At 39.7% G+C, this 26582-nt stretch overlaps 1 protein-coding gene across 2 annotated transcripts in view; it reads left to right on the top strand.

The window, feature by feature from the left end:
- The window catches only part of dip2bb (disco-interacting protein 2 homolog Bb), a 42220-nt gene extending 16182 nt beyond the window's left edge, over positions 1-26038 (top strand). The window contains exons 4-39 of one of the 2 annotated variants that reach the window (XM_065954935.1): positions 2801-2926; positions 3023-3391; positions 4482-4628; positions 5275-5394; positions 6213-6410; positions 6653-6744; positions 8515-8625; positions 8719-8842; positions 9159-9268; positions 9382-9484; positions 9592-9656; positions 10563-10656; positions 10743-10862; positions 10951-11065; positions 11388-11527; positions 12677-12813; positions 12939-13019; positions 13163-13290; positions 13498-13612; positions 13839-14040; positions 14767-14879; positions 15173-15196; positions 15671-15751; positions 15883-16006; positions 16112-16233; positions 16772-16883; positions 18773-18882; positions 19805-19935; positions 20023-20191; positions 20282-20452; positions 20611-20672; positions 21107-21164; positions 21263-21337; positions 21458-21632; positions 21820-21943; positions 22855-26038. In XM_065954935.1, the coding sequence (XP_065811007.1) occupies positions 2801-2926; positions 3023-3391; positions 4482-4628; positions 5275-5394; positions 6213-6410; positions 6653-6744; positions 8515-8625; positions 8719-8842; positions 9159-9268; positions 9382-9484; positions 9592-9656; positions 10563-10656; positions 10743-10862; positions 10951-11065; positions 11388-11527; positions 12677-12813; positions 12939-13019; positions 13163-13290; positions 13498-13612; positions 13839-14040; positions 14767-14879; positions 15173-15196; positions 15671-15751; positions 15883-16006; positions 16112-16233; positions 16772-16883; positions 18773-18882; positions 19805-19935; positions 20023-20191; positions 20282-20452; positions 20611-20672; positions 21107-21164; positions 21263-21337; positions 21458-21632; positions 21820-21943; positions 22855-23107 (4601 nt within the window). In that variant the 3' untranslated portion in view covers positions 23108-26038. The remainder of the gene's footprint in view (positions 1-2800; positions 2927-3022; positions 3392-4481; positions 4629-5274; positions 5395-6212; positions 6411-6652; positions 6745-8514; positions 8626-8718; positions 8843-9158; positions 9269-9381; positions 9485-9591; positions 9657-10562; positions 10657-10742; positions 10863-10950; positions 11066-11387; positions 11528-12676; positions 12814-12938; positions 13020-13162; positions 13291-13497; positions 13613-13838; positions 14041-14766; positions 14880-15172; positions 15197-15670; positions 15752-15882; positions 16007-16111; positions 16234-16771; positions 16884-18772; positions 18883-19804; positions 19936-20022; positions 20192-20281; positions 20453-20610; positions 20673-21106; positions 21165-21262; positions 21338-21457; positions 21633-21819; positions 21944-22854) is intronic. The other variant, XM_065954936.1, reaches the window with a different exon arrangement.
- The last annotated feature ends 544 nt before the right edge of the window (positions 26039-26582 follow it).

Raw genomic sequence — 26582 nt, 5'->3', positions numbered from 1 at the left:
GGAGGGAAAAGCCTAATGCAGGCGAGCATAAAAAAAAAAGAAAACAGAGCAGTAGAGGAGGAAAAGTGCAGAGCATGTGCGGAGGGAGTCATACTGTCTCTTCGTGAACGTCTTTTCAAAATTCTTGCCCCTCATATGAAACACCCTCACCCTCCAGCATGCTAAATATCAGGCTGACTCATGTAAAGTCAGGCATTTTGGCTGGAGTTTGCTAGAATGCACATCATTATCATAGAAAATCTGTCTGGAAACAGAATATTTTCATCAGATTGAAGGATGATTCAGAAGGAGATTGAGGAGGAGGATTCAACACAGAGAGGATTAGAGCTGTAAAAATAGAGTCAAGGCAAAATTGAGATTGAGAAATACAAAGGAAATGAATGTAAATGAAATGGACTGAGGGAAAGTAGCCCTTAATTGTCTTCTGGTTTTAACAAGGAAGTGCAGAAAAGAAGTTCTGTATTCAATGATGAGTGTGCAGCCTATTTTATTCTGTTAAACATACGTGAGGATGTAGCTAATATGTGTCTGATATTCTCCCTCTTCTCTGATATTATTCTAAATACCATGAATACTTACAGGACTGTATGTCAGTCTAAGCAGGATGATGAGATTTCATTTCAGACACACAGAATTGTCTTACTTCTGACATTCTCCATGTTAAAACTGAGCAGGGTGTACCAAACAAATTGACTAATAAGTATCAGACACCCAAATAATATCAGGAAGTGAATATAGTATTTTAGGTAAACAACCACTAGCTGAATTTAGACACATGAAGGGCAACGACACTAAATGTTGTGCTAACCCTAAAAATGCTACAGTGCTAACTCTGACAATGCTAACTGCATGTGTTATGCAGATAAAATGTTTACCTCGTTTGAAATAAGCTTTGCTGAGCTCAAAGACTGTAGGTGAAGTGTTTTAGCATGCTAACATTTGTTTATAAGCACTAAACAAAAACTCCTGAGTGATGGCAGCGTCTTTACAGTCGCAGCTAATGAATCATAAACTGAAGAATATGACGTGTCGTTGCTAATGAAGGCACTGGAGCGAGGACCTTGGATCACCATAAACTAAAAGATTCTTCTTCTTTGATTCATATATAATAGTATATATATATTGTAATATAATAGTTGAAGAGATATTTCAGTCATGAGCGAGAAACAGACAGTGACATCCCTAGAGCGTCTGGCACTGCTTAAAAACAGATAGTTGAGTTTGAAAATAAAAATAGAGGCACTGCATTGACAAATAATTGATTAATAGAAAAACAAATATAAAACACAGCAGCAATGAGACCAGAAGCATTTTAAGTGATCATTCATGCGCTGCAGAAAAAGCAGAGAACAACCTCAATGTAATGCTTCCATCTCCTCTCGCTTCACGTAATCATTACTTCCGTTAAACATCTTTGTGTGTACCGCTTTCACCAGAACACAAGAGTGGACTGTTTTCTCATCAGGCTGCTGTCTCTTTAGGAACACATGCACAGGGTTCTTTGTAAATTATTCCTCTGCTTCAGATTTGTAATGCTAAACCAAGTGGTGTGTATGAAGGATTATACTGTATTAAAGTCTTTAGCTGTCCGTACACATCAATGCTAATTTAAGCCGGTGTAAATCACACCGCTAACCTCCACACACCCCAGCGTGCTTATCGCCACAGAGACAGCCCTCATCCTCCTAGACATGTGTAAGGAGTCATCCTCTCCTGACGCTCCTGTGTGAGGGTGGACATTGGCACACTATGAGAGAAGATGATTTAGCTGAGAGCAGTCTGTTCAACAAAATGTCAGTTATGTAATAATGGTCCCCGCTGCTGCGTCTGCTGCTGCTGCGTCTGCTGCTGCTGTGTAATGAGCCGTGCTGATGATTTTAATAAACGTGTTAATGTTTGAACGGAAATTGTGTCCCCTGACTTTACGGATGTGATTTGTCAGCGAGTGGGCTTTTTGTTGCTCATGTTTTCTTTGTAGGACTGAATGTGTGGCTGTTATCGTGGTCCTTTGAATTGCATCTGTGGGTGTCATCAAGTGAAAGTGTCTCTGCATGTATTACCATGTGCATGTGTGTAGGCAACTGTGTGGGCTAACACACAACTCGGCTCTCTCCTTCCGTCATGGATTTCTGTGTCCGTGGGAATACACAGTCATTTTCTTTTGATTCTCTCCTGACTTCTTTATTATTTTTTTAACATCCTTCTGTCCTTAAAAGCCTCACAGAAACAAAATCTAAAGAGTTGCTATTAAGAACGAGTGACACAAATGAAGCAGTTACTAAACTTATAATTTACGGAGAAGAGATTTGTCCTCTCATCTTTCATACACATGCAGCCTGCAAAGTAAAATCTATTTTCATCTTTCATTGTTTCACTTTTTTAAAAAGAGCAATTTAATGTATTTCTTTGTTTGTTATATGTATTTTCTGTTCATCTAATCTTCCAAACCTTTCAAAGTAAACCTGCTCTGTGTAAAGGTGCACCAGAATTTAAAAAGAACATTTATGTAGTTCACCTCACTACATTTCACTTAACACCTCTTACCACTTTTGGATAACAGTAACTTAATAGGAACCTTTTTTTTTTACCTGCCTTTTTACTTGACGACAACAAATACATTTAAGTATGAGAAGGAAATGCTGTTAACTCTGGAAAAATAAACTGTAAAGGAGGAATAAAACCTATACCTGTATAAAGACCTACATATATGAGTTGTAATATGAGTATTATTGCATTCTCTGTTTGAATCAGATCCAAAGCTGCCACGCTTAACTCCAAGTGTCTTCTTCTGTTCATCCAGATATTCACACTGAAGCAGTGCAGGCCGCTCTGGCTAAGCATAAGGAGGAGAAGATGGCCCTCCCCATGCCTACCAAGCGACGCTCCACCTATGTTCAGTCTCCCATCGAAACCCGCACACCACCAGGTAAGATGTAAAGGAAATCAATCCTGCTTCTCTGTTGTAAACTTAAACCGACATGTAGACTGGTAGAAAAGCTCTTCCTTTTTCTCTGTTGTTCAGACTCTTCATCAGGTTCTGAAGACGAGTCCGCTGTACGCAGGCAGTCATCAGTGGTCGCTCCTCCACCTGTGGTCCATCCTAACCTACAAAGTCCAGACGCTTGGATCAACCGCACCGTCCAGGGCTCCTCCACCTCTTCCTCAGCCTCCTCCACCCTATCCCATGAGAGGGAGGCCAAGCCGCAGCATAAGAGCCAGGCCCAGCCCCAGCCACAGTACAAACCTCAGTACCAGCCTATGTTTCAGCCTCACCATCAGCCACAGCCCCAGCCCCAGCCCCAGCCCCAGCCCCAGCCCCAGCCCCAGTACAAACCACACGAACAGCCGCGCACTGCAGCGCTGACTGACATGATGGCTAACAGTCGTATTGGTGAGCCACTCCAATGATTTTTAACAGACTTTTTTAAGTACTTATGGACACCACTGACAGTTGTCATTTAGAAGAACATATGAGAACTTTTTAAGTGTTATTTCATTTTCCAACGTTAATAACTTCTCCCATGAAGCTGGTGTTAAAGGTGCACTATGTAGTTTTAGTAGAGAAATTTGAAAGTTAGAGAAGTGTACAGATTCTGTGGTATATGTCCATAACTCTATACACAAACTGTCCTCAGAGGAAAATTAGGTCCCTGTAACACTGTCTGAAGATAGAAATGATACATGAGAAGTAACGGTGGGGGGGTCTGCAATAGTGAAACCGTCACTCTCCTGGTAGCATTTAAGCTCTAAACAGTGTTCTATGCACCCATTTTTTCTTTGAGTAAAGTTTGTTTATTCAGGTCAGAAAATTTCACCACCAAAACTCCATAGTGGGTCTTTAAAGAGGACATATAATACCCATTTTCCACCTTTTCAAACAGTCCCCTGTGGTCTAAATGAAACATCTGTGCTGTGCTTAGGTCAAAATATAACATGAATCAAGCACCAGAGGAAGTTTGTGACCCTGTATGAACCAGCTCTCCCATAACACTTCATTTTGGTGTGTGTGTCTTTAAATACAATGACCCCCCACAAAGCTTGCTTATATGCTGTGTCTGATATTGTTATTGCTAAGCTATATAAAGCATCAGTGTTAAGAAGGGTTCAAAGTTGAGGTACTACCACCATGGGGCATCGGGTCAGGATGCAGGAATCCAACAAGACTTGAGTTTAGGTAACAGGTTTATTTCTTCAAATTAGGTAAATCATGAGGGTAACAGAAGACACACATGGGATTGAACATCAATGCATTGCTGAACTGCCGCCCCATGTGAGGATGAAAACATGAGTGCAAGGGAGTCCACTCTTGAATAAGGAGTAGGCAGGTGAATTCAATCTTATTAATTAGTGACAGAGTGCAAACAACAACCAATCAAGGGGGAGAGAGTGAGAAACCAGGAAGTGAGGAAGTGAAAGGAAACAAATAGTGATCTTTACTACAATCAGTGTGTTCAGACTGTCATCCCTTACTCCTCCTGCAGCTCCCTCAGAGAACCACGCCCCGCCTCCAGATGTAACGACTATAGCCCCTGCATCCCGGGGTCCACGGGTGGACCTGCCCTCCAATGTGGCGGTCCGAGGGATGAGCCGGGGGCAGAGCCGCTCAAGCATGATGGAGACCGCAGACGGTAACAACTACATCATGATACATAGATCTGATAGCTTTTAAATGTGTTTGTGTGTCTCCGTGGGGAGCTGACTTCATTCACAGATCTTTTCTCTTTACAAAAAAAAAAGTCCACTTCCAACCATGACATTTCATTAATCAGACTTTACTGCTTTCTTTTCTTCTTGACCTTTCTCTGACACATTTTGATTTGACTGGCTGATAGGAAGAGGTAATTTCCAGAGTAAGGAAACTCCTTCATTTATTATGTCCCTGAGCCTTCCGTGCTTGCTGTTGTTCCCTTATTCTCCCTCCTGTTTGTTATGTATGATTAAAGAAGTAAATGCAACCAAAACGTCCACACACAGAATGAGTCCTCACGTGTGATCCCAAACCAACAAAAACAACATTGACCCCAGTTCTCACTGTGTTTTCCTCGTGTTGTTTCCACCTACCTATGCTGCTTTTCACTCTCAAAAGATATCCCAATCGGTTGTAAACTTAGCTTCAAATACGTTTTCTTGTGTTTTGGGATGGAGAGCAGCATGGTCAGAAAATGGGCAGAAGTTTTAGCATTTTGCGTTTTGACACTATATGTACGATGCATGGTGAGTGTGACAGTATGTTTGTCCTGCCACCGCCTCTCTCCACCTTCATTCTACGTGTAGGAGTTCCTGTGAACAGCAGAGTGTCCACAAAGATTCAGCAGCTGCTCAACACCCTGAAGAGGCCAAAGAGGCCGCCACTCAGCGAGTTCTTCACTGACGACTCTGAGGAGATCGTAGAAGGTAGGCAGCTAAATGAAACAGTTCAACCCTACTTCATGAACCTTCCCTTAAACGACACTGAAACAGCTGGAGGTTTTTATTTGACTTTTTTTTAATTTTTGTAAACCACATGAACTAATACAGTTTAGGCTGAGTGTGCATGCTTATGCATTTTATAGCTGATTAGATGACCCCAGCACATTTAAATGTTTAATATGCTATTTGTACATTACATTATTAAATCAAACAACAACAAAAAAGGATAATATGTGTTTTTTATGTCACACTGCTACGGAGCCCCAGAAGTCCCAAAAAGTAAAAAATATGTCTTTGGCTCACAAGATGTATATTTTACTTTCTTGGACTTCAGGGGCCATGTACACTGCGGTTGTTGTTTTTTATTATCTAAAATTATTGTTAAATTTCTGATAATCATTTTAGGTTTAACTCAAGGAGTGCCATGGCTATGTCATTGTATTGTTGTCTTGTACAGCCACTGTAATGAGAATAAAGCTTTATATAAGATTCATCATTTATAAAGTGATTACACAGTGTAATAGTTTTATGGATGTTAGTGAATATATAGATGTTTAATATACAACCTGATAAGAAGTGGTATTTGTGCCACATATTTTGTAAAGTTGCAGCGGTTTACAGACAAAGATGTCTCTCTTTTCTCATGCGGAAAGGCCCGTGTTCCTCAGTAACTCATTTAAGATATTCAGGCAATCAAAAGAGCAGAGACGAAGACACAGGAAAGGGAAAGGCAACCCACAGTTGACACCAGTGAATTCGGTTATACACCTGACAGTGTTCTGTTGTGTGTCTGTCTCTCACAGTGCCCACGCCGGACCCCAACACACCAAAGCCCGAGGGCCGTCAGATCATCCCTGTCAAAGGAGAGCCTTTAGGAGTTGTCAGTAACTGGCCACCAGCTCTGCAGGCAGCGCTGGCACGTTGGGGGGCCACTCAGGGGAAGAGCCCCGCCCTCACTGCTCTTGACATCACAGGCAAACCGCTCTACACCCTGACGTATGGTGAGATACTAGACTGTTGATATTCATGCATTAACTGTGGAATCGGAAGCAGTCAAATACGCCTGCTGGGAGTTGTAACTGAAAGTTGGTTTGTCATGTTTAGAGTTAAGTTTTAAGTTCAAGAGTTCATCTGGATAGTAGACTTGTGCTTGCACTGTGTTACATGAGGCTTTTCTGGCAGTAATCAGACATATAACCCACTCTCCTACACCCTCCTCCCACCTCCACCTTCTGTCTGTCAGGGAAGCTGTGGAGTCGCAGCGTGAAGCTGGCGTACACACTCCTGAACAAGCTAGGCGCCAAGAATGAGCAAATCCTCAAACCTGGAGACCGGGTGAGAGAGCTGGCACACAAATACACTAACAACAACAATCTGTATGTATCATGTGATGTCATCCTGTGGAGGAAAACCTGTGCATTTTCCAACCTCCACCCCTTTGATGTGCCTTTGTGCAAAGCACCTGATTCCAAAGCAGTTCCATTTGATATTGAGTATAACTAGAGAAGAAAAAAATATCACAACATTTTCAGCTGTGTCAGCGACATCAGAATATGTGTTTCGCTCTTTGGTTAACACTGTGTCAGCAACTCGAATAAATTGAAAGTGACAGAACTAGAAACATTCCTGTCATCCTCAGTTGTACTTTCTGTTCAGTTGCAATTACATGTTACACTTACATGGGCAGCACATGTAAGCATGCTACTATGGGAAACTTGAAACACATGGCAATATACCATAGACTGTATGAACATGGACTTAGCCTCGGTAACATCATCCCTTGGTTTCTGAAAAGGTGTTGTAGGCCCAAAGATGGCAGTCACCGTATTGGAAATGCTGACCCCAACTAACTTCCAGCCAATCGAGAAGCAGACAAAGAGGCGGAGTTGTGACGGGCTGAATGAATATTTTGGTTGATGAAACACGCCCATCTAGCTCATCATCTAGCTAGCATATTCCAAACGATGAAACAACCCGAACAAAACCAACAGTTTAAGGTCAGTAATGGGATTTAGCTAAACTGAAGCCCAGCCTCCTGGAAAACAGGTACAATGCGCCGGCCTGTCAGTCAAATCATTTACGCCCATTATCATGCCTGATTATGCCTAACTCATAGCCTTAATTTAATGAGAATGGAGCCTTAATTTAATGAGCTCTAGAAAAAGTCCATATTTATCCAGGCTGTTAACCTGATTTGTCCGTAAAAATGGGCATTTTAAAAGGACTCTCATGGGATTTTTTTTAGCAAGCTTCAAGTGGACATTCGAGTAAAAGCCAATTTTTTGCACTTTTGCATCGGCTTTATTTTCACAACGGAGGTTGCTGCTTATATAAAATATCTTAACACATTAGCAGCTTTGTTGTAAATAATGGCATGCTAATCTTCAGGCATTCAGCTCTAAAGTCCTCGATGTCTTGGTGGTGCTGCACAGGGCCACTACACTAGTACTCTCGTTATTAATAGAGATGAGACAGAATCAATCTAATATGGCTATAGGGTCCAATATTGACATAATTAAAAAAAAACAGATATCGGACTGTTGGCGCCGATCCACAGCACCGATCAGGACAGATCGTTGGCTTCTTTAAACATTCTCATTCTCCCTCTCGCTTTAAAGACATTCAGGCTAAACTTCAAGCGTCTCTTTCAACACGTTCAGATGAGATTTAACAGCTCCCTCGAGATGATAAAAAAGTAAAATTCTTGCACTTCAGTTGAATATATTTAATTTGAAAACCTGACAGTTGTTACTGCTACCTGTGTGTATGTGCACCCAGCTCAAAGTTCAAATTCATTTCTTTGGAATGATTCTATTTGTATGAATTTGTCAATGAGAGATGCAAGATTACACATAATACCAACAACAACAATAACACTTTTATTATGATCATATATGTCGGAATCAGTATGGGTATCTGCACATACAGTATGTAACGGAATCGGATTGAAACTGAAAAAAAGTGGATCAGTATATCTCTAGTTTTCATTCAAACTAAACATGTTACATTTTACCAACAGCATTTATTTTTTTATTAAATCATGTTTGTCTTTTTTGTTTTTCCTATTTGAAATGTTGCTTAATTCTGAATTTTATATTTTGGTAGGTAGCGCTGGTTTACCCTAACAGTGACCCTGGGATGTTCTGGGTGGCTTTCTATGGCTGCCTCCTGGCTGAAGTGATACCTGTACCTATAGAAGTACCACTGTCTCGCAAGGTAAGCAAACACTCACACGTGCATTTTGCAAGAACATATAGTTTTGTGGGGGTTTCTGAGCTATGAATGTGTTTTGTTTGTGTGTTGTTTTAGGATGCCGGTATCAGTCAGGTGGGTTTTCTGCTTGGTAGCTGTGGTGTCGGTCTTGCTCTAACCAGCGAGATCTGTCTGAAGGGTTTACCAAAGACACCCACGGGAGAAATACTGCAGTTTAAAGGTTGGTAAGCTCTTTCTGAAAGGATTGAATTGTATTCATAACTAGACTTGCTGTTTACCTTGATCAACAACAATGCTTAGTCTTTTATAAAATTGTGCTAGAGTAAAGAAAATAGAGTAATGGCTAAATCCCAAGTCCCCTTACACTGTTAAGCAGTTAGGATACAGTGTATTCTGTTATGAAGAAGAGACTATGGATTCAGGTTATAACTCCTCAACATTTGTGTATAGAAATGTATCCTTTTGATACATGTCAGTTTATCTTATGTCCCCTTTATTTTTTTAACTTTACTGTCAATGATGCCTCTCTCTGATAGGCTGGCCTCGAATGAAATGGGTGGTGACAGACTCCAAATACCTGACCAAGCCTTCCAAAGACTGGCAGCCGCACATCCCCACCGCCAACACCGACCCTGCTTACATCGAGGTAACCTCCTCCTTATCTGTTGACAACTCATTTTTCAGAATTACAAGAATATATATTATTTTGAAAAGTTTGTCATTTGTCACATTTCGGTCCCTTGTTTTCTCTGTGTGTAGTACAAGGCAAGCAAAGATGGCACGGTGGTGGGCGTGGCTGTCTCTAAAGTAGCCATGTTGACCCACTGCCAAGCTCTGACCCAGGCCTGCAACTACTGTGAGGGTGAGTAAAACCGTGCAGTGTGATAACCCCCCCCCCCCTCTGAAGGTGTCTTCATCAGTGCTGTTGTTATTCAAACTGAACTCACTCCTGTCTCTCTTCTCTTCAAGGTGAGACTTTAGTGAATGTTCTGGACTTTAAGAAGGATATGGGCCTTTGGCATGGAGTTCTCACAGTAAGTGTATTTGGATGTGTGCAGAGATGTGTTTGCACATAATAATAATAATAAGGAGTGAGGTCAAGTCCTGCTCTTTTTGTAAAGTGTCTTGAGATAACATTTGTTATAATATTGATTGATGGATTGATGATTTGATGCACATGCACGCTAAAGCAAGAATCTGACCAAAGCTTCAATTGACTTCCAGTGTTGTCCATTAAGTCGGCAGTGTTTTTGTTTTCTTGCCTTTGTGCTTTCTAAAAATGCTTTTAAAGTGATTTTACGTCATCTTAATCGCATCAGATCACTTAAGCAGAACAGTAAAGTGGATAGAGTGTGTTCTCATCAAGTATCTGGTAAACTGATCAATTATCCAAATGGATTCAATAAGACAGAGGAGTCCTGTGGTTATCTGAGACTAAGATACGTTTTTGTGGATAGAGCTGTTCCTGTATGTATTATTAACAAGGTGGATTTATTCCTCTCATATCCAGCCAAGCTCTTTTCTGTCATATAATTTAAATGTTTGGGTGATTTCTTTTAAAAGTCTTTGTTTTTTAAATTGTATCACTTAAGAATATGATATGTTTTTAAAGGCCATTTAATTATTTATGTATTTTTTTATCTATAGTTTTGTATTATTGTTATTTATCTATTTTGGTTGATCACATTTGCATCATGTCTGCATTTCTGCTATTTAATTCATTAACATTTTAAGGCAGTAATTATGATTGTTCATCAAACTAAGCGAAAACAAAATCATTTGACTGGGAAAGTACCTTTCATCCATTAGGACTGTTGGATGTACGGGACAATTTTTTAACATTATCTGTCCAAATATGCAAATGTGGGTTTTTTTGTTGTGATGGAAAAATAGGTATTATCCTGTATCAGATATTTTATCAGGGTTTCTTGCCTTTCCAGGCTGTGATGAACAGGATACACACTATCAGTGTTCCTTATGCTGTGATGAAGGCTTGTCCTCTCTCCTGGGTGCAGAGGGTCCACATAAACAAAGGTACATTTTACACTCTGTCAACTTGACTAAAGTCCCACAGAAGATTTGAATGCCCAACATGACATGTTGTGTTTTTTCACCTGCAGCTCGTGTAGGTTTGGTGAAGTGTCGTGATCTACACTGGGCCATGATGGCTCACCGGGATCAGAGAGACACCAGTCTGGCTTCACTACGGATGCTGATTGTTGCTGATGGTGCTAACCCCTGTGGGTACTCTATAACCCCCCATAGCTTAATAAACTATACCTGTGCAATGTAGATGTAGTAGTTGAAATAAAATCTCTTGCCCTCCAGGGTCGGTGTCTTCATGTGATGCCTTCCTGAACGTGTTTCAGTCACACGGGCTGAAACCAGAAGTTATCTGTCCCTGTGCCACGTCGCCTGAGGCCATGACAGTCGCTATACGCAGGTATGTAACCGACAGATCATTACTTTTTAAAATATTACACAGAATGAAACGAAACACACAAAAAATGAAACAATTTCTCCTAACAGTATCTATTACTATATTTAGTGCTAAATAATAAACAAAAGCTAACAAAGAGTAAATCACAACACGCTGCCTCACTCACTTTCGTTGTGACTGGTTGTTACTAGCAGGTAGGATGTAGATCTAGGCTATATTTTCTGAATGTGGCAGTGTACATGGGTGAGTGGGCAGATGGCTTACTGTAAGAACAGATGGGATGAGCTAAGGTGTCCATGTTTGATCGAATCCCTCTCCTGTGTAGACCGGGAGTTCCTGGCGCACCCCTCCCCGCCCGAGCCATCCTCTCTATGGGCGGCCTAAGTCACGGAGTCATCAGGGTCAACACTGAAGACAAGAACTCCGCCCTGACTGTACAGGATGTGGGCCACGTCATGCCTGGAGGTGAGCAAAGAAGGGAGGACGGATGAGTCAAGAGGAAAGCATGAAGACAAATGACAGATAGGTGCTTGTGGGGAAAGTCTTGACAAAGAACATTTGAGTGTCGGGTGCAAAAAAAAAAGCACTCATGACCTATATTATGTTTTCAGACAGAGAAGCCCATTAGGAAAGAAATTATGATTTGGAAAGGGCTGATTTGAAACATGTTGGTGTTTACACAAGAAACAGCGGTGTTATCTCCACATCTCTTCGTGCAAACACCAAAACACAACAAGAATATTCAATCAACTACATTGACACAGAAAGCTGTAGGATATGTTTCATCAGCAACATTATGTTTATGTTTTCAAAGAAACAATGATCTTTTCACGACTAATGCCCCGGATATGACAAGCCAGAATTTAAATTCTACTATATTTTTAGAGCTTTAATTTTTTTGTATTTTTTAGCCTTTACCTATTTTATTTCCTCTATTTTAAATTTGTCAAAAGCTTCCTGTGGACAGATGTTGCAAAAAAAACTGTTTCGCTACAAACACTTTATAAAGTGCGTCCGGTTATGTGCAGAATACTTTGTTGCAGTTGTACTGCTACTACTATGGCCAATTGTCTAAGCTATAATTAATCTGTTAAACAAACAACAACTCTGCAAGTTCATTTTTATTTGACACAAACTATCTAATTGTTGCTCCAAAAGCGTGCTTTTGAAAGGTCTTATGGTATGTAATATGTACGTATATGGATTACAGAGTTTAAAATCGAGAAACCACAAATGAATGATAAACAAAACCTTTAATTATAGGTATATTATAAAAATGTGTATTACGGTTTCATATTTTCTCAGTTTTCACCTAAATTATCAACTTCTGAAGTAAATAACTACATTTTTGTTTGTAGCTACACCAATATATTTCAGGGTTTTTTCAAACCTTTGTAGTAAATACTAATACTCTCATGTATTTAAAATATCTACAATACAAAAGAAAGTGAGCCTATTTCCATGTATCCAAAATCACAATGCTCACAAAATCTCTCTGATTTTATCTGCCAATCTCAACAGTTGCAAAGTGCTGCTGTATATGTTTTCCTACTGATCATGCTCGATGTACCTCTTGTGAAGAGGTTTTTTAATGTCCCCTTAATGTGTCTCCAGCTCTGATGTGCATAGTAAAACCAGATGGGCCTCCTCAGCTGTGTAAAACAGACGAGATAGGAGAGATAATAGTGAACTCTCGTGCTGGAGGCAACATGTACTACGGTCTGCCTGGAGTCACTAAAAACACCTTTGAGGTAAGAAAGCAGAGTTAGCTCAACTTGCTTACTTATTACATTTCCTACTTGATGAGATTGTATTAAGTAGTCTTTTTTTGTGGTAAACCGCTGTCCATTCTGACTATGTGTCCATCTTGTTTCAGGTGATACCAGTAAATGCTAACGGAGTTCCCATCGGAGAGATTCCATTTGTGCGCTCAGGACTGTTGGGATTTGTTGGCCCAGTAAGTCTGACTGCTTCATTACAGTATAACATATTTAGTAACTCAAGTCTACCTGGAAACCTTCCTCCTCTCTCTGTTTTTGAATTGATCTTAATAAAGGCCGGTATCATGACCCCACTGTGTGTGTCCTCCACTCTTTGCAGGGCAGTCTGATCTTTGTGGTGGGGAAGATCGAGGGTCTGCTCATGGTGAGCGGGAGGAGACACAATGCTGACGACCTGGTGGCCACTGCTCTTGCAGTAGAGCCGGTCAAAACCGTGTACCGTGGAAGGTGAGGGGACAAATACATTTAGTCTTGAAAGAAATTTGTTTATAAAAAGGATGAACTTCTCTGTGGTTCAAGTGCTGACATCTGGTGGTACAAAGGAAGCACAGCAGTACTGAACCATAGCTGGGGTGCAACAAAATGGTGCATTATAACAGCTAGTGTCAAGATTTTCAATATATAATCCTGTGTTTCTGTATGTGTTTGCATCAGGATTGCTGTGTTTTCAGTCACGGTGTTTTATGATGAGAGGGTCGTGATTGTGGCGGAGCAAAGACCAGACGCCAGCGAGGAGGACAGCTTCCAGTGGATGAGCCGAGTGCTTCAGGTAAATCTTTATTTTTATTTAAGGTTCCTATCAAATCACACCTCACAGTGTACATTGTACTTCTTTTTTTTAAACAATAAAAATAATTCTAGTGTTGTTAGTCTTCTTTTTTCCAAGACTAGTGAACTGTGATGATAACGCTCTCCATTCAGCACACCTCTTTATAAAGAGTCAAAATCGGCATTCTGTGAATGGAGGTTACGTTCATTTTTGGTATTCTGTGTAGGCTATCGACAGCATCCATCAGGTGGGCCTCTACTGTCTGGCTCTGGTCCCGGCTAACACTTTACCTAAAACCCCCCTGGGTGGCATCCATATATCTGACACCAAGCAGTTCTTCTTAGACGGCACCCTGCATCCTTGTAACATCCTAATGTGTCCCCACACGTGCGTCACCAACCTGCCCAAACCCCGGCAGAAGCAGCCAGGTAAGTGGCACATATCTTTAAATCAGGCATGTGAGGTGTGCATTAAGCTCTTTTCTAAATGGTTATGGGAACAACCCATTATATCTGCAAAGATGAAGGAAATTGCTGTTTGTTGTGCATGTAATACAGTCATGGTTTAAGACCCAAAATGAATCCCTCATGAGCATTAAGAAAAGTTACAGTGACAAGGAAAATCTGTCTTATAAGAGGCAGAACCAGACTCATACCGAACCGTGCTGCGCTTGAAAAATGGGATAGAGGGAGATGCAGAAAGAAGGAAAGTGACAAGCAATAATGAATAAGATAGATTCATAGCTACAATGCTAGTAATAGACGTGAACGTTGGTGTGGCATTAGCAGTAACAACTAAGTATGATAATTATAGAGGTTGAAGTTGAGCAGCTCTTTGCAAAGCAAAATGTGTCCACAAGATATTCCAATATATGTTTACAAGCTTTCCATGCTGTCCTTGCGTTTTCTGTAACCATTGTAAAACTGCTGATGGCACAGCTATGTTTTTTTTATGTACGTGAAAGTTGTAACATGCAGGTATAACACAAAAACTTGTTATATGTTAATATTAATTATATTCACTTCTTTATCATCTTTCCATAATCTTCTTACCACAGCAGAGCCATGTTTATATTTTGGTAGACCTCTGCATTCACAAAAACCTTTCACCTGCATTCTTCCAAGCTGTTTTATGTACACTGTCTTCTCTCGTAGTTGGCGTTGGCCCAGCGTCTGTGATGGTCGGCAACCTGGTGGCAGGGAAGAGAATTGCCCAAGCTGCAGGGAGGGACCTGGGCATGATCGAGGATCAGGACCTTGTCAGAAAGGTAGTTTTGACCACAAACTTTCACTTTTTTTCCATCAAGCCAAAAACTCTCTATGGGAGTACCTTTTAACCACGCTGCTGTTTTCAAAAGACGCAAACACAAGTTGTTTGAAATCAGGAGGAAAGTGATGCATTTGCTCTTTATGTCTCTGATAATGGCAAACAGTTTAGTAAAGACTTTCCATGTTGCCTGTGTTGTACTGGCCCATGCTCATTTTAGGCTTAGATTTCTAGATTTTAAGAAAAATCTGGACTCTTTTCTTTTTCTGCTCTCCTCTCTCTCTCTGGATGTAGCTCTGTATGTGGCCAACTGTGATGGTAAGAATTACGGCCCCCTTCTGGCATCTTCCCCACACTTTTGTTTATTTTTGTCATGCTCTTATCTGTATCTTATCTGTGTGCTTGTCTAAAAATGTGACATGAGCAAAAGTGTGCATGGTGTATTTAATTTGTACTTAATCACCTTCTGTAGCCTTTGTACCACATTAGTACTATTGAAATTTTAAGTTCATTATTTTAAGAGCTGGATTGGCACAGAGCATATGGAATAAATAGTTTGCACGTTGGCAAGAAATACGTTATTCCTGACAGCTTCATACTGAGATACACATTGTCTGAGAACCACTTGAGTTAGCTTAATTTAGGTAATTTAAATAAAGTTCTTCCATCAGCAAAAACTCCTCCTGTACAACCCCTCCATGGTTGTGTTTGCAATCATGTTTAAATATGTGTGTGTGGGTGTTAATAAAGCACGTCCTCAGTACATCTTACATTTTTGTCTTTTCATTTCAGCATCAGTATTTGTCAGAGGCTCTACACTGGAGGGCACAGACAGACCCAGACCATGTCCTCTTTGTCCTTCTTAATGCCAAGGTATCAAACTGATCTAGATACAAAATAAGTACACTTTGGCTGTAATATAAGACCATCATGGTGAGTTTTTGCTCCATTTGTTTCTGGTGACCTTGTGACTTATTGCACTCTGCCTTATCCTTGACCTTCAGGGTGTGACAGTGGGCACTGCAACCTGCGTCCAGCTTCACAAACGGGCAGAGAAGATTGCTGCGGCGCTCACTGAGAAAGGAAGCATCAACACGGGAGAGAACGTTGTGCTTCTATATCCTCCTGGTGGGTTCTGCCTCCAGCTTCCTGTCTGTGTCTATGCATTTCTCCTATTGAGCTAAATTATTCATTCTCTTCTATTTTTTTTATATAACCCACTTCTATTTCCAGGCATTGATTTGATAGCTGCCTTCTACGGCTGTCTCTATGCTGGATGTGTTCCTGTTAACGTCCGACCTCCACACCCTCAGAACCTGGCAGCAACGCTGCCTACTGTCCGCATGATTATTGATGTAAGTGTGTGTACTCTTTGTACATGTAAGTGTTTTATTGCATGCTCATTGGTTAGTGTTTACATACTATATGTCTTCTTATTAACAGGGTAAACAGGATCTTTTTTGTGGCCTGTATGTAAAAACATTTATAAGTAACCTGGTGACATTAGGATGAAGGATTTCATTTTTATCCCTGAGGGGCATTTTGCTTTACGGACAGCAGTACCACACAAACCATCACACAAACTGCAGAAAGAAAATTAAAGGAAAGTGGGATACATCAGAAAAAAAAAACACTTTATTGACTGAAAGGGAACCTCAGAGGATTTCTTTATATGGTAAGTAAGCACAAAGTATTATAGAGTCCTTCCATAGACAAGGAAGTCTATGAAGATGAAGAGTTGAGTTGAAGCACCCTAAAAATCCAGAGTCAGTTGGTTGGCTGGATGTGTTATGTGAACACAGTTATGTGTGCTTATGACTGTTTTTTGACTCATTTAATGTTTTACTATTTGAAGCTGCTTTCAGTTAATTGACTTGTGTTTTTTCTTTGCAGGTCAGTAAAGCTGCATGTATCCTTACTACTCAAAACCTTATGAGGACTCTGCGCTCCAAAGAGGCTGCTGCCTCTGTCAACATTAAAACTTGGCCAACAATTATTGACACAGGTAGGATAACTCAATGTCAGCCTTTTTATGGCAGGCTTTTTGCCTTGTCACACTGGGAAAAGGACAGGTGTTATTTACAGCAGCTGCTGAGTAGAACTCCCCTGTCATCAAGTTTTTTTTTTTTACTTACACAAGGGCACTGTTTCAGAAAGCAGTATTAGTGAAAACAGAAAGAGAAGTCAGTCAAACCCAAGAAAGAGGGGTAACTGAAGCCCACTTCAGAACGAGAGGATCAACTTGAGGAGCAGGTTTTCTTCAATCAGCCCCGGGTTTCTCTCTGTCTCCTCCCTCTTACAGAGCCAGAAAAGCGGTTTCATTTCCTCATTCATTCATTCATTCAGTCCACATCACACGTGTGTTAGTGGATATTTACTATTCATCTGAATGAAATTCCAAATAATATTACAAATTAATATGTGAGGCATATTATATAAAAGACACTTTTAGTAAAACATGTCTTGTCATTTACTCGAGGAGCCCCTTGATGAAGGGGCTTCTTAGGCAGTTACATTTTAATTTGATCAGTTCTAATTAATGAACAGCATATAAAGGTGATAGGACATTTATGTATGTGAAGCCAGCGTTATGTTGGGGATAAAGCTAATGCATATTGAAATGATGCCACTGAATGATTTTTTCTTTAATGTGTCAAATATTATTACGGTGAGATATCACCATGAGCCTTTTAAGCCTTAGCCTTACCTGTTTGAACTCTTATGTTTCATTTTGAGCTGCTTCCAAGTCTGCTTTTCTCCCTAATTAAAAATAAATTTGATACCATATACTCACACCATTCAACCAGTTTTCACCAGTAATATTATAGTTGTGATTAAATATTAAATGCATAGAGTATATTTACATTTATGCATTAATTCAAGCAGCAATTTTCTCCCTTACAGCTTCTCCCTGCATGCTGCTGCAGCAGTGTTACTTTTTTGCCCCCTAAAAACATGTCCATATTCGTTTTATGTTCGCAAGAACGAAGAGCTCTTTTTGTCACCTGCTGCCATGGTGACTCGTAGCATCGGGGCCCAATTAATGATTGAACTAACTCAAATCAGCTGTTCTGGAACTAAAACACTCAAGAGTCCCCCAGCTCAGACGCAATCAACTCAGAGGTCCGGATAGGGCTCAGAGTTTGTTGAGCCTGCTTTCTGACATAGGGAACCCCTGTGCTTTTTACCCACTGTGACAAGTCAAAATGTCTCTGTAAAAAAAATGGTAGTTACCAATTATCAGAACATTTACTTATGTAATGACAACATGATATGTCTACTTCATAGACTTGCAAAAGCTTTTGCTCCAGTAACATAACAAGTATAGCAAATAAAGAAACCGTGTACATTCTCATTTACTCTTTTTATGCGAGTGTTCACAATAATAACAAAATGTTTTTTTTGGAGTTACATTACACACATAGTTTAAAGTTAACAGTTGTTGACTTTCTCATAATAATATCAGACAAATGTGAACTGATCACAGTGCGTGTAAAGTTAGTGGTGTATAAAGTTGTCAGTTGTGTCAGAAACACTTGTGTCAGTTACTGTGCTACCCTTTGCTGTGACAAGGTTCGCAGCATTAAAACAAACAGGAAGTAGGACATTTGTCCAATTACACAAATCGCTCAGTGGGTGGACAAGTGCTTGGTGCACTTCATTTTGTTGTTGCTGCTTGCAGCTGTATATCTATTTTCCTTTTACTTAACTGAATAAATACAAAACTCTTCCTATCAATGATAACCTTCCTATTGAATGTATAACAAACAATAAATAATAAATAAATCCATTATCTGATAGGAATAGTTCACTGTGTAGATTGCATTATAATCAATTTGATCATCAGTTAATATTGCTTGATATATTTTAATTATTAATTTTTTTTTTTTGCAGATGACCTTCCTCGCCGCCGGCCTCCACAGATCTATAAGCCGCCCACAGCAGAGATGATAGCTTATCTGGACTTCAGTGTGTCCACCACGGGCATGCTCACCGGCGTCAAGGTTAGTTATAAAAGTGTCCTCTTGGTTCCTCTTAAAGTAACGAGGTATGCAGCGGCTGAGCTCTTGAATGTCTTCGTATTTATGTATTGTATTTTTATATGAATGATGTCTTAAATCACAAAGTGAAAATGAGAGAGGTCCTGCTCATTGTGATGAATCTACAGAAATAAAGCTCTTAAAACCCGTTGTACTCCTCCTCAGCATCAAACATCACAGAGCTAAATTAGCACTAAGAGGTCAACATTTTTTCATGAACAGTAAAATAGTCGGATAGTTATTTCAAGAGTTGTTTGAGCCAAAAGACTGTGCCAAAAGTGAGCAAATACTGGAATGAGGGGGGTCAGACACAGTATTACAAGAACTGTGTGGCTCTGAAACTTCCTGTGTTTATAAAAGATGCATTTTTTTACACTATATGAATTGAAAAGGTGGTGAAATGTCTGTTTTGTTAACGTCTTTCTCTGCTGCCCCCAAGTGGCCAAGGTACACTATTTGAACTATGAGAACATGAGTCATGCTGCAACACCAAGACACAAAATAAACACACTGTTGATCACAGTTCTTGTTCAAAGGGCAATAAAACTTGACAAGCTACCACAAAGGGACACACAACAACCTAAAAGATAAACAAGCAACCACACAGAGACGGGGAAAAGGACAACTACAGGAAGATACAAAACAACCACATGGAGACACACAAAAATAAAAAACAGAAGCAAAAAAAAAACACACACACAAAGAGACACAAACTTCTACAAAAACAAGCAATAAGACCTAAAATGGAAACAAACAACCGAGATGCAAGTATTTCTCTGATGTAGTTGTGTGGGCCGTCTAACATGTCATGTAACATGAGTTACAGGAAACAACTTTGGAAAGATGTTGCAGTTGGGATTCTTATGTGTATTCTTGTTTGTTACAGATCTCCCATGCAGCAGTCAGTGCAATTTGTCGCTCTGTGAAGCTTCAGTGTGAACTATACTCCTCTCGCCAAATAGCCATCTGCCTGGATCCTTACTGTGGACTGGGCTTTGTCTTGTGGTGCCTCGCAAGGTACCATAAACCATCACCCATACAACATACAGCCTATATACCACAATTCTCCTGTATTGTGATGTTCATTCTCCTTTGTATCTTCAGTGTTTACTCAGGTCATCAGTCCATCCTGATTCCTCCCTTTGAGTTGGAGAGCTGCTTGCCTCTGTGGCTGAGCACACTCAGTCAGTACCGCATCAGAGACACCTTCTGCTCCTACTCCGTCATGGAGCTCTGCACTAAAGGGTTAGGGACTCAGACCGAGTTGCTCAAGGTGAGGAATCTATGTATAAAAGGAAAATCATCAATGACTAAGATCGATTATTTTTCAAGGATTTGATGAAAATACATGGGTGTGTTTTAGGCCCGCGGAGTGAACCTGTCTTGTGTGAGGAGCTGCGTGGTGATAGCAGAGGAGCGTCCTCGCCTCGCTCTCACACACTCCTTCTCCAAGTTATTTAAAGACGTGGGGCTGTCCACCAGAGCTGTCAGCACTGCTTTTGGGTCCAGGGTTAACCTGGCAATCTGCCTGCAGGTACACCAACCAAATTATCCTGATTACATGTTTTAAATACAATTGTAACTTTGATATTAGCAGGAAGATACACTATCTCCTTTACAATGGAGTTTACTTTGTATATTACCTGGAAAAGAACTGGACAGAGTGTATGAACCTCTTCTTCTGTGTTATAGGGCACCACTGGTCCTGATCCCTGTACGGTTTATGTGGACATGAAGTCCCTCCGCCATGACAGGTAAGAACACAGAAGTTACATTATATTGTTTTTTGTTTTTCAATTACACTGCATGAAGCAACACAGGACATATATTTGAATAATTATGTGTGTTCTGTGTGGATTTGTGGACTGATCATTTATTTATTTCACATTTTGTAGGCATCATTGATGGATTTAAAAAAAAAAAACAAGCAGGATATGGTTTTATTAATAGATTCTGTAAACCTTTGTCTCTCCTAAACTTCAAATGATTTATTTTGTGAAGCGGTGAATGAAATGATAAACTAAATAGACATCCCTTAGATCTCAAGTACTTCGAAAAAAAACCCTCCTGTATAAACCTCATAAACACCGAACAGTACAATGGATGCTGTTCAGCACATCTTCAGAAAAAGAAAATGTTATCTTTTCTATCTTGATTATTGTGTATGTCTGCTTGTGTGACTTTGCAGAGTGAGGCTAGTGGAGCGAGGAGCACCTCAGAGTCTTCCTCTAATGGAGTCTGGCAAGGTGAGTTGATACGTTTTGCACGTAGCATTTGGTATTGTTCGGTCAATTAGTGTTATGCTTAAAATAGTGCATACTGACAGCTTTTGTTTCTTCTGCAGATACTTCCGGGTGTTCGGGTAATAATCGTAAATCCTGAGACCAGAGGTCCTCTCGGAGATTCTCATCTAGGCGAGGTGAGAGAAAGTCATAATTAGGCCCCCTTGTGATGTGATGACAGCATGAAAGCGTTGTGTTAAGCATTCTTCCCTCTCAAACTAGTAGTGACCGTGTGTGTGCTTCTTTATCTCTCCTAGATCTGGGTGAACAGCCCTCACAGTGCCAGCGGCTACTACACCATCTACGGAGAGGAGAGTCTGCAGGCTAACCACTTCAACACCAAGCTCAGCTTTGGAGACCCGCAGACCTTATGGGCCAGGACAGGATACCTGGGTTTTGTGAAGAGGACTGAGCTGCTGGATGCTAGTGGGGGTAAATAGACCCTGATAGAGGTTTAGTTTGGATTTAATTGCATTTTAATGAGTTCATTATAAAATAGTTACAGTATAATGAATGAAATTAAATGAAAGTAAACACATTCCTCTCTTCTTCCACTTGTTTCTCTACTTTGGCCGCACACTTTTCTTGGTGAATAATGTTGTTGTGTGTCTGTGCTCAGATCGACATGATGCTCTGTTTGTGGTGGGCTCTCTGGATGAGACCTTGGAGCTCAGAGGCCTGCGCTACCACCCAATCGACATTGAAACTTCAGTGTCCCGGGCTCACCGCAGTATTGCTGAAAGGTGAGATGAATCACACAATTATTAATGGTGTGAGGTAAAAATTTAAATGGACCGGTAATATCCAACCCAAAATGTAAGCTCTTCCCATGGCAAAAGAGAGCATATTGAACATTTTTTAGAAACTTGGAAGTTAGTCATGGGTGCAGAGAGAAGTCATTCTACAACATCATACTTTCTGCTATGGAAATTCTTCTTTTATTATTTCATTTGAATGTTCAAGATTATAAGCGTTTTACAAGAATAATCAACTTAAACTCCAAATTTGAGAGAAAGATGTAGTTATGCTGCTCTGTCTGACAGGATGACCAGATGTCCTTGATTCCTTTGATTATGTTGAAAACTCCTCTAAAACACCTTGAGGTATGCGCAACAATGGAAAAGCTCCAACCTGCTGCAAGTCGTATCACTCTTTACAGGAAGAATTATAAACAAGCTACTGACTGCTATAGTAAACTAATCACAAGTCACAAGTCTGCGTGTGCTACATCTACATGTCAAATGAAAAGTGGTATACAGAAGTTAAAACATTTTTATAAGTTGATGGTTGTAATTCTGCCTGATTTAAGGAGGGGTTACAGTGCACTCGTCAACCCTACTTCCTGGGCAAAAGAGTTAGCATGTCTCTGTTTGAATGTAAAAAACACACCTGCCAGGACCTAGAAAGCCCAATTACTAACAATGTTCCATTGTTTGTTTAAAACCATGCCTTATCATTTTTGGACTTCAGTTTTTGTAAGGATTAAAGGGAGCTTAACTAACAGTCTGCTGAGGTATACAAACATTAGAGTGTGATTAACCTTCTCATCTAACTCTCAGAGAAAGAAAGCTAACGAGTAATTGCTAAATGATCCGTTTACCATTGCTTTAGGTGACCACTATATTCTCAGTTGCCCTAATCTTGTTCCTCACAGTGCTGTGTTTACGTGGACCAACCTGCTGGTTGTGGTGTCGGAGTTGTGTGGTTCAGAGCAGGACGCGCTGGACCTGGTGCCTCTGATAACCAACGTGGTCCTGGAGGAGCACCACCTAATTGTGGGTGTCGTGGTGATCGTGGACCCCGGGGTCATACCCATTAACTCCAGGGGGGAGAAGCAACGCATGCACCTTCGTGACTCTTTCCTTGCCGATCAGCTGGATCCCATCTATGTTGCTTACAACATGTGAGGTGCTCGTGGTGCTCTAGGCTTGTTTAGCCGTCATCCGCAGTGTGGATGCTTCTCCATCATCCCTGCATTTGATCACAGCTTAGCTGATGTTGGAAAGGAAAAGCATGAGCCACATGTTCTGCCACCCAGCCCTGTGCAACACCAGCATATCTCGGCTATTGCATGTCTGTGATTGGACCTTCCATGTTTGGAGTTGTTCACTGTGTTTTTTAGATAGAAACAATGCACTGCATACAACAAAGAGAAGAAAAAAACCCTGGTTGCACTTTTCTGGGTAGAGGGCAAAACGACACATTCAACAGAAACACTTTTTTTCCAATTAATTCCATATTAATGTCTTTGTGAAAATCCATCATCTTATTCTGTGCCCACCACAAACCTGTAGAAAGACTTTCCTTTGTGTTTGACTACACAGACTCCAAGAGCTACTAAACCTATATCAACAACTTGAAATTTTACTTTTTACATGCAGCTTTTAAACAAGCACACAAAGTCATGAGCAGAGCCTTTGTCATTCCTCACTAACATGGATGGTTTAAAGAGGGCAGAGGAAAGCAAACTATTACATAAGTAATAAAACAGCCATTTTTTTGTGCATTATTTAGAAAGCATATTTTGTCTCATGATAAAGAAGCCAAATAGAATTCAACGTTTCTGCCCAAATATATTTCCTGCCTTATAAAACTTCAGCCATACATTCCTAACTTATTTTTTAATGAACCTGTTACTAATGGCTGTTTATTCTTCTTTGTTTTTGACTCGAAGTCAAAATCCTGCAATCAATAGGGATCAAAATAGAAGAGGAAAGAGGCCATATTCTATACTGTATCTATAAAGGCCTGTTGTATTTTAGATACTGTACGCTACTGTATAAATATTTTTAATTGTACAAATGTATAAATGCTTGACGTGTCTCCCTCAGTTGTTGTTTAATGGAGGCAGCTGAGAGATGATAATAGTAGCAGAGAGAAGATTGTAAATAAGATTTTAACAGTACTTTTGAAGCTGACTATTAACTCTATGATGGAGGGTGGGATGAATAACTTTAAAGCGTTGTCAGTCAGGATAGATTTAAACAATGCACTTTCTCAAAAAGTGTCTATTTTATTATAGCAATGAGGCATTATAAGAGATGGACAAGGAGCATACATTATTTTGTCAAAATAATTGGAGGAGGTGTGAGAGTTTACAGGGAGGGCTAAAGCTGTTAATGCCAGGGACCTTTCCTGTCAAAAAAGAAAAAATACAGGTGTGAGGAGAAGTGACTGTTTTCATGCGACCAAGTGTTTCATTTTCATTTTTGTAAAATGTATAAGAAAGGCCCACAATCTTGTCACATCTAATATTAATTACTATTGTACTTTGTATTACTTAACACTCATACAATCCCGGTTTGCTATTGCACTAATCAGTAGAGCAAGTGCTTGAGAGGGTTTGGCCCTTTCCTTTTCCTCTCCACACTCAACTGTGTTTTGTCTTTTTGCAACTTTGTGAAAAAAAACAAAAAAAAACGACTTTGAATTCAGACTGGACCTTTGTTGCCACTGAAGTCTGTAGGCAATAGAGGCAATTTCATCATCATTTATCTGGATTCTTTTCTGTCTTCAGTCACTGGATTTTTTTAGCACTTGTTAATGCAGTTGCAGAGCTGAGCCACGTTGGAAACATTCTTTAAGGGCGAGAAAAGTAGTCATTTGAAAAAAAAAGAAAAGGGTTGGTGGGGGGGGGGCATCACAATGCATTTTGCATTTGGTTTTCTGAAATCTTGTGCTCTCCTTTGTGTTCCTTGCCATGATGTATAGGTTCTTTGTACTGGATTATACTGTAATTCATTGATGAACCCTTATTGTCACCATGTAAATACTTAAGGTTTTTTTGTTTGTTTGTTTGTTTGTTTGTTTTTTTTAAATTGTCCCATTATAGCACTCATGACAACGGCAATATGAAAAAAAAGATATATAATACTTTCAAGTTAAACAGAAATATGATCTATTCAATGACTGCACTTTGCACTAGTGGGACTACAAGTAGGTTTATACTGTGTGGACTGATTGATTTATAAACCCTCACTTCATGGCACATTAAAAGTGGCAATCATTTAAAAAAAATGTATTTGACATTTAATTTTACCCACCTTGAAGATCACTATAAGCACTTCATATTTGCTTTAACATTGCATCCTATGTTTGCATAGAATGTTTGCATGACTCAGCCAACCACAGAAGAAATCGGCTTGAGGAACCTCTCATCTCCAGGCACAAGTGGGTGAGACGTATGTGTATGATATAGTATATTCAGGGAACAAAACTTTCAACACAGGGATGGACCAGATGGTCCCTTGGTGCAATCTGTGAATATTACCCACAAAATGTACATGTTTTTTCAATAACATTCTCCTTGAAATTAAGGCAGACCCTGCAAACCTAATGAGCAAACCGAGAGGTTACTGAGAACCATCCACCATCTGCCTGCTTTGCTGGGAAGTCTACAAGGGCTTCCTTTGGTTTCTGCTCCTTTTCACTGTCAGAGTTCTTACACACTATGCAATCCCAATGACAGTGCTATTTAATTTCAAAGCTTTCACAGTCTGGTGAAATATACGTGATGCTTATACATTTTGTACTAACTAAGATCAGAGGACTGACACTACTAGTGTACTTAAGATTGCATTGATCTCTCTTCAGTTTTTCTTTCAATAATTTGTGTATGACCCTGGTATGTTGTATATTAATGATTTGGTTAACTCTTAACTGCTCCTCGAGGGCATGACTAATCTTCAATGTTAGGGAGGTGTTTTATCTTACATAGTAAAGAATTCAAAGTGGTACACCCTTTCCCATTATTTTCTCATTTATTTTCTATTTGGTTTGTTGTACTTTGTTTTATACTTTATGTAAAAGTAATACAGAATAAAAATGCATTTAATCAATTCAGATGTCTTGATGTTTATATTTTTTAGTATTGCTTTTAAAATAAATAAAATTCAGATGTTTTTGTGTAACAAGAATGTGGTTCTACTATAAATACATTTTAATTAAAAAAAAAAAAAAAAAAAAGTATATATATATATATATATATATATATATATATATATATATGGTACTAAACTATGAAATTTTGTACATCTCTGGTTTCAAGGAGAGAAGTCCAAACACAAGAGGTCTGAATCCTGAAAATCTGAAAAAAAGGCTATCATTATTAAGTAGGCCACCTTACAAAATTGAATGGCCCTAGGAATTAATCAATATTGATATAATCAATATGGTTAATAACAATACTATATCATCAATAAGGTAGATGCATAGCTGATTTAAGAGTATTGTTTACTGTTAGGAAGTCTTATCTCAAATAGTGCCACTTGATTTTTAAGACCCACAGATCAACCAATAATTATCTATTTGAATCAAAGTACTAGCTATCAAGTAATTACAAAAAGTAAAACGTATCGTATTGATTAATTTCAACAACGAGAT

This window comes from Labrus bergylta, chromosome 5 (genome assembly GCF_963930695.1).
Source record: "Labrus bergylta chromosome 5, fLabBer1.1, whole genome shotgun sequence".
NCBI lineage: Eukaryota > Metazoa > Chordata > Actinopteri > Labriformes > Labridae > Labrus > Labrus bergylta.
This window is presented reverse-complemented; position numbering and strand designations above follow the sequence as displayed.